The 8324-nt window shown below is 36.7% G+C and overlaps 1 protein-coding gene across 1 annotated transcript; it reads left to right on the plus strand.

The window, feature by feature from the left end:
- The first annotated feature begins 227 nt into the window (after nucleotides 1–227).
- On the plus strand, nucleotides 228–7651 carry LOC141647800 (mitogen-activated protein kinase 9-like). Its single transcript, XM_074456133.1, has 11 exons — nucleotides 228–812; nucleotides 1451–1859; nucleotides 1954–2081; nucleotides 2172–2231; nucleotides 3451–3600; nucleotides 3972–4127; nucleotides 4225–4362; nucleotides 4711–4784; nucleotides 5413–5514; nucleotides 5753–5984; nucleotides 7277–7651. Exons 1-11 carry the CDS (start codon nucleotides 507–509, stop codon nucleotides 7349–7351), a joined length of 1830 nt encoding a protein of 609 aa, XP_074312234.1. The 5' UTR covers nucleotides 228–506; the 3' UTR covers nucleotides 7352–7651.
- The last annotated feature ends 673 nt before the right edge of the window (nucleotides 7652–8324 follow it).

The raw sequence follows: 8324 nt of genomic DNA on the forward strand, positions 1-8324 counted from the left end.
ATTGGGTTTATGACCTGAAAATTTTAAAACTGACGGAATATATCACCGGAAAGACGAAATGGGTGCAAATTTTGAACTGAGAACATTTAATGAGAGTAATTTATTAAAAAATTTTCATAAGAGAATTATTTTAGAAAAATGGTTTATAAAAGGGAGTAATTGTTAATTTACTCTTGAAAGAACACAGCCACATAGTGACATAGGTGCTTGGAGGGGTATATATTTTAAAAAAGGACATTATTGTAGGCAATAAGTGTAAGAATTATTTCCGTGTTTGCGAATAAAAAATAAAAAAAGTGTGAGAATGACGAGAAAATTCACAGCACAACGCGGAGAATATTTCTTCTTCTAATTTGGTTCTCTCTCTCTCTCTCTACCTGTGTGAAAACCAGAATCTACGACCATTTCTCCACATCTAGAGAGAGAAAATCAAAGAAGAAAAAAGAAAGATTATATTATATAATAAAATTGAGGGGTTGAATTGAAGAGAGAGAGAGAGTTGTTATATGGGGAGTGGAACTCTCGTGGATGGGGTTCGTCGATGGTTTCAGCGTCGTAATAATAATAGCAAATTAGGTGATGGGAATATTAATAACATAAATATTAATAATAATAATAATAATAATAATACTAGTAGTAGTAGCAACAATAACAACAATAATATTGTGATTTCCGAATTAGTAGGACACAATAATAATCATTCAAAACATTCTCAAGAGTTGAATTTTGAAATTGACTTTGATCTTTCTGGTTTCAATCCCATCAAGGTTCCTAAACGTGCCAGTTTTCCTATCATGGATCCTCACAAAAAGGTACTTTCATTTCTTTCTTTTGTTTCAGGGATTACAATTTTGCATACATATAACATTTACATTTTGCCTGGGGTCATCGCTTTCTGGCATTTACATTGTCTTTCAACTAGACTGTTTGATGATATTAATGTAGCAACTCCCTTGATGATATTTAAATTGTTATTATGAGATGATTGTATATGTGCCAACACCCCCAAATACTTATATATTTATTGATTTTTCCTCACATGGTAGACTATCTCCTATAATTTGTTGAATCTCCTTTAGGCCTTGTTTGGATACAAGGATTTGGAAGGAAAGTGAGGGGAGAGATTTAAAGGGATCCAATTTCCATTGTTTGGATACCAATTACCAAAATAAGGGTGGAGGGATTTAGAGGGAAGGGATAATGGATCCCTCCATTTCCCTCGTCCAACCCAAAATGTTTCCCCTCCAACATACAAAAGATTTCGTGGGAAAACTCCCATCCACAATGAGGTTAGCAAATAAGGTTGTTGTGAAGTGAGACCTCCTTCAAGCCTGATAAGTTCCCTCCAATATACGAGAGTTTTGGAAGGAAAAATCTTTGCTCTATTCCCCCTCCCCTCCCCTTTCCCTTCTTCATTGTTTCTGATGTTTGTTTTGTTAATTTTGTCTAGAATGCGCTGGAGAATGAGTTCTTCACTGAGTATGGAGAAGCTAGTCGATACCAAGTTCAGGAAATAATCGGAAAAGGAAGTTATGGTGTAGTAGCTTCCGCAGTTGACACTCATACTGGAGAGAAGGTAGCTATTAAGAAGATCAATGATGTATTTGAGCATGTCTCTGACGCCACCAGGATACTGCGAGAAATCAAACTCCTACGCCTGCTTCGTCATCCAGACATTGTAGAAATTAAGCACATTATGCTCCCCCCTTCTCGAAGAGAATTTAGGGATATTTATGTAATTTTTGAGCTGATGGAATCCGATTTGCACCAAGTAATTAAGGCAAATGATGACCTTACTCCTGAACATTATCAATTTTTCTTATATCAGCTTCTACGTGGATTAAAATATATACATACAGGTTAAACTTGTTCACCTGTTGCAAGTAACCAAAAGTTAGCTTCATTACCTAAAATATGATGCCTGAAGCTTATATCTTTCTTCATATTTTGCAGCGAATGTTTTTCATCGAGATCTGAAGCCCAAAAACATTCTCGCTAATGCGGACTGCAAACTAAAAATATGTGATTTTGGCCTTGCTCGCGTCTCATTTAATGAGGCCCCTTCTGCTATATTTTGGACAGTATGTCACTGTATTAGAAATAGGTCCATTGTAACTACTGTTTATGACAATTTTTGCCTTTCGCTAATTGTGTTTACATTCTATGTGAAGGACTATGTTGCAACTAGATGGTACCGCGCTCCAGAGCTGTGTGGCTCATTTTTCTCTAAGGTATGGCTGCATATGCTGTTTCTTTTTAGTCATACGACTATAAACAGTCGATAACACTACTTTTAAATTATTGTTTTCTTATTATTATTCAATTGTTTCACGTAATGATTCTTTTTTATAAATATTCAGTGGGGCAGAACACAATCCATAGTACAAAGGTCTTTATTGAAAAATTGAGGTCTATTAACTGAGGAATATAATAGTCAATTAGACTCACTTTTTCTCTTTGTTAAATGGCGATTTTTGCACTTATAAAATATCTGGAATATCATATTCGGTTACATTTTATAGAAACCATACCTCTTATCTTAGTCAGTCACCCAATCAGTTCGTAGAAAGCAACCAAGAATTCGTGTTTTATTCTATCTCTGTTGTTTACATCGACAATTCAACATTGCAGGTTGTTAGATGGTTTGTTCTCTATTTTTATCTTCTTTATTTTTTTTTCCTCAAAATTTGGATCTCAAGGCAATGCGGTTTGTTGTTCTTTAAATCGTGTCTGCTGTTTATAATTCATTTGACAAATTTTGTCTATGTCAAAATTTACCAACAACAAATGCAAAGTTTTATAATAATTGGTCTTTTGTTACCTAGTTTTTGAATTTGTCATTGCCCTATTTTATCTCCATTTCAATGAATTGACATTTACATGCTTCATTCATAGATGTCTTATATAGTCTCCTACCCTATGGTTGTTTTGTTTGAGAAAACAGGTTTTTATGCAACCTTAACTCTAACAATGTTGTTTGATAACATGATATGACCACACGTCTTGCTCTTGTGGTGAGCTTTACACTTGTGAGGTAGACTTTCTAATACTTTCCAGTTCCCACCCTTCTCGGTCTCTCTTGATCTATCTCTCTAACGCAAGATTGGCCAGATAATAGGTTCTCAAATGCGATCGGAATGCCTTGCATATATTATCAGTATAGACGAATGCTGAGCGCTGCTTATCTCACGACTGTTACACTATTCAATTCTTGTATAGGGACATCTTTTGTCTACTAATATTTGAAAAATATCAGTGTTTACGTGTATAATGCTATACTGTTTTCTCTATATAGGGATATTTGTTGTCTTCTATTGCTTGTTCATTTTTTCTGCGATAAAAGGAACGCGCAGGGATATGTTCTGTTGTCGATATTTTGTACCACCAGCAGCCACCAGTTTGTTCTTTTGTCACATATATGTAGTTTTACTCATATGAACCATAATGCAGTATACACCCGCAATTGATATATGGAGCATAGGATGTATATTTGCTGAAATGCTCACTGGAAAGCCATTGTTCCCTGGGAAGAACGTGGTGCATCAATTGGACCTCATGACAGATCTTCTTGGTACCCCTTCCCCAGAAGCCATCTCTAGGGTTAGTACTTCTTTTGTTAGTTTTGCCTCATCGTTTGTGTTTGATTCGGATATTAGCTTCCCTAATTTCAATTAGAGTAAGCTTTACTGTAACTAACTCTAATAGCGGTGTTTAAGGAGAAAGGCTGTTTTCACATGCTTATTATCTAAACCTGATTTCAACTGTCGACCAGCACCATAAAGGGAGCGAGGGAGGGAGTGGTTTTATTAGCTTATATATAAACTTACTATTATGAATAACCCGACTTGTCAATGTATAAAATTTGCTATGTTTTCAGTTAAGTGTTGCTATCTCTCACTAGATGGAGCTAAAACGAGATTTTGAGGTTGTAGTTTATGGCCATCTGATAGTATAATGATTTATTCTTGCAGATAAGGAATGAAAAGGCTAGAAGGTATCTAAGTAGCATGAGGAGGAAACAACCAATTCCATTTTCTCAAAAATTTCCCAAGGTTGATCCATTGGCTCTTCGCCTTCTAGAGCGTCTTCTTGCATTTGATCCTAAAGACCGTCCGAGTGCCGAAGAGGTATATTGTGAATTTTGCAAGTTTACATGGTTAGCATATGATACTTTTTGCCGTTCGAGTAACTAGATTTTATGATGACTACAAATTGTTTATTTAGGGATTGAGTGATCCTTACTTTTATGGATTGGCAAATGTGGACCGTGAACCCACCACCACACCTATTTCGAAACTTGAGTTTGAATTCGAGAGAAGGAAACTTATCAAGGATGATGTGAGAGAGCTAATTTATAGAGAGGTATTTCAAATTTCTGTTGCATTATGTATAACTATCTCTGCCTAAGTAAGATTATAGTTGGACATGTGTGGTTTTATATTAAAATGAGTAAATGACAAGGTGTTTGAGACAAATATGTGAGGTTAAAAGTCTCAGCGGTTTGATATTTTAAAATAGTTTGTTATTAAAAAATATAAATAAAACCTCACTATTTCTATCTTGAAATATCATGTGTTTTCTTAAAACCTTATAGGTCCAACCATAATTGTGTGACTGTGGCAAGAAAGCCTCATGAGAGAGTTTCTCTTGATCATGTGATTAGTATGATGTAATTAGATAGTAACTACAACATTATAATGACGTAAACAGATTTTGGAGTACCATCCCCAGATGCTTCAGGAATATCTTCATGGACAGGATCAGACTAGCTTTATGTATCCTAGGTAGGTTTATCTTTTTTGATGTCGTCTATTGGTTTGGTTATTTGCTTATTGTTATGATCTTGTGATCTTGTCTACTATGATTTATGTTCATCATCATGATTTTCTACTTCCGCTCTATTGCTATGTGCATTCTGAGAACTTCAGTGACCTAGAAAAATCTGAGAGTATGCAGCTCTTCGATTCAACCTTTAATATAGCTCTTCTGTTCTAGTTCTTTGTTATGTCTATGGCTGGAACTTAATGATCAAATATCACATTAAATTAGCCAGACATTTTGTCAGTTTTTTCATGACCTGCTAGAGTTCTATTCTTAAGCATTTGTAATTGTTTGTAATTGGGATAATTGTAGTTTGAAAATGACGAGAGCAAAACTCTCGTTGAACGGCCAAACTACGTTTTTGGAAGCCAGTAACTACTATGTCTACAGTCAAAGTGTCAGAACTTTTTCCGCTGTTCCTTTTCAAAGTAATTTTACTTTTTCTGTTGCGCATATGCATCTTCTTATCAAAGATCTTGTGAAGTCAGGAACTTGATATAAATTCTTCATGTCTGGTACTCTTGAAACTTTGTCTTGTTATTACTGTACCAATGTTACTCTGAAATTGTGGTAATTCTTGTACTTTCTCAGTGGCGTGGATCGATTTAAGAGACAATTTGCCCATCTTGAAGAGCACATGGGTAAAGGAGAAAAGAGTACGCCTCTTCAGAGACAGCATGCTTCGCTGCCAAGGTAAAAGAAGTTCCAGGAATTTTTTCTTGTTTCACCTGCAGCATCGTCTCCTTGCTTGACAACTGGAATATGTTATATGGGCGTTAGGATTGGCTGCTCCATCTCCATCCCCTGAACTATCAAATGATGAAAAAAGGAATCGGAAAAAAAGAAGATATAAATAACAGAAATTCATTAGAAAGCATCTGGCAAGATTTAAATCTTTAGTCCCCTTAACTTATTCTCTACTTGTTTCCAGAGAGAGGGTCCCTGCACCTAAAGAAGATGCGAATGAAAACAACGATTTCGAGAATCGTCCTGTTGCCCTGACTGCTCTTGAAAGCCCTCCGAGACAAAATGACGATGGATCAGAAAATGAAGCAGCCCAAAATGGTCAAAGCAAACCAAATTATAGTGCGCGCAGCTTGCTGAAGAGTGCTAGCATCAGTGGTTCTAAGTGTATTGGAGTTCAAACCAAAAGAGACCCTGAGGTATGATACCTTCAACTTCGATTGTGTTGGCTTGATGTTATTCCTCTCATTCGAACTGAATTTCTGGCATAGTATCATGGGAATTTATAGTAAGTGTTTGGTAGTGAATGCGAGAAATGACTTTTCGTGGAAATTTACTTTTCCAAAGGGAGTTACTTCTAATTAAAATCCTCCATTTGTGGTTAATGGAATCATGTCAAGTTCTATTTATTTACGAATTTCAGCAAGTCAAACATCATACCCTCCTAGAAATTCACAGCTCCCAGGACTTTTGAGGGCTTATGTGGATTGGGGGTAATTGGTGAGACTAAGTGAGAGTGATGGAAGGAAAACCAAAGGAAAATAGGTGGTGGTGGTGGTGGTGGTGTTGGTGGTGGTGGATCAAGGAAAGAGAGAGTGAGAGGGTCAATCCCGTATCCAAGTAATAATTCCCCCTCACCCCTTCTTCGTCCCTTTTCTACTCTTACTCCTTAACAATTACGCCCACTCCGAGCAAATGTAAATATGAATTTAACTACCAAACAACCTGTGATATAAGTACAGCGTAGTTCTAGTCTTTTAAATGTACAGTGTTCTTTACATGTACGCATCCATGGTGACCACCGGCGCGCGCGCTGGTGGGATGTCCAGAGTATCAAATTTGGGCAAGGGTACTTAGTCATGACCGCTTTGTAAAGATTTTGAGGTTACTGTGACTGTATTTGAGATGGTATCGACTGCACTTGTAACACACCAATCAAGTTTAGGTCGTGACCGATTCCAAGATCACGGCCAAAACTGGTATTTATTACAATGCTTCTACTTGCATTTAGTTGTAATGGTTGCCTTCTCTCTTCGTGGGTGAAATCAGTTCCTCGAGTTTCGTGGTATTTATTACAGTGTTCTTTACATGTACGCATCCATGGTGACCACCGGCGCGCGCGCTGGTGGGATGTCCAGAGTATCAAATTTGGGCAAGGGTACTTAGTCATGACCGCTTTGTAAAGATTTTGAGGTTATTGTGACTGTATTTGAGATGGTATCGACTGCACTTGTAACACACCAATCAAGTTTAGGTCGTGACCGATTCCAAGATCACGGCCAAAACTGGTATTTATTACAATGCTTCTACTTGCATTTAGTTGTAATGGTTGCCTTCTCTCTTCGTGGGTGAAATCAGTTCCTCGAGTTTCGTGAGTCATTTTGTTTGATTAAAGCCTTTCCTTTGGGTCGCGTAAATGAATCCAGTTTCCGTGCATGATTCATAGTATTTGTCATGGTTGTTCACTTGTTCTGCCACGATCTTTCTGCAGGAAGAATCAATTCCCGAGCACAATGAGGAGATTGCCGATGGAGTGGCTCAAAAGGTTGCAGCCCTCTATGTCTGATTGCGGAAGTGAGATGATGATAGGTTAAAATCTTCCATTTGTTTTTCTTTCAGGTCCCTGTGGCAACCTTTCTGCCATAGATGTTTTCTAAAACATATTTTTTCTTCGATTTTTTGGTCTTCCATCCTCTCAGGAAGATAATGACCGCTCTTACGCTTGTTTTTTAATCTTTTGTTGTAATATTACGATATAGACAATAGTAAATGCTCTTTTTGCTTTGGAAATGGGTACAGATTTTGTCAAATTTGTTTGTAAATCATGTACCAGGCCAAATTTGCCACAAGTCAATCGGTTTGTAAAGTATGCTGTGTATCAAGTTAATAGCGTTGATATTGTCAAAAAAAGTTGGTAGCGTTGCTGCAAAAAAATTTCTATTTTCAACCAATATTTTCAATGAGGTGTGCTATACGTCATTGGCCTTTTATTAACATTGTAGTTGTGTCATTGACCTTTAAAAAAAAAATATTCCAAACACTACCTTAAAAAAAAAGTTTGTCAAACACAACCTTTAATATAATTTTTTTGACAAACACGACATTTTGGCCGGATTTCGTTAACTTAAAGCATTTCCGGTCATTTAAATGTTCTGCACATGAGAGTCTACTTTAACCCCTTTAAAACCACCACTTGCAACCAATAACCACCACAAACAACACAACTACGACCTATATTACACTCTCCTCTACCTACGTACTAAATTTCAGACCAAACAAAGCTTCATAACCTCATTAAAATACCAACGAAAAAACCCCTGACCACCCGCTGTAAACTCGGACCTTAGGATAAGATTATTGGCAGTCTTGAGACATGAGACAAGAGTCACTCAAGACTACCAATAATCTACCTTACTTTTAACAAAGTCTTAAGTTGAGTCTTGAAAATCCAAGACTCAACTTAAGACTCTACACGAGTCTTGACCCCACTTTTAAAAGAAGACATCAAATGAAAGAAATCCATGTGTTATATTATTTTT

This window comes from Silene latifolia, chromosome 3 (genome assembly GCF_048544455.1).
Source record: "Silene latifolia isolate original U9 population chromosome 3, ASM4854445v1, whole genome shotgun sequence".
NCBI lineage: Eukaryota > Viridiplantae > Streptophyta > Magnoliopsida > Caryophyllales > Caryophyllaceae > Silene > Silene latifolia.

Excerpts from the sequence above, each read along its gene's own strand:
- LOC141647800 (XM_074456133.1), top strand. The coding sequence starts at position 507 with ATGGGGAGTGGAACTCTCGTGGATGGGGTTCGTCGATGGTTTCAGCGT. Across the intron at positions 4,128-4,224 it reads ACCGTCCGAGTGCCGAAGAG|GGATTGAGTGATCCTTACTT; the intron begins GTATATTGTGAA and ends TTGTTTATTTAG. Across the intron at positions 5,985-7,276 it reads AAACCAAAAGAGACCCTGAG|GAAGAATCAATTCCCGAGCA; the intron begins GTATGATACCTT and ends ATCTTTCTGCAG.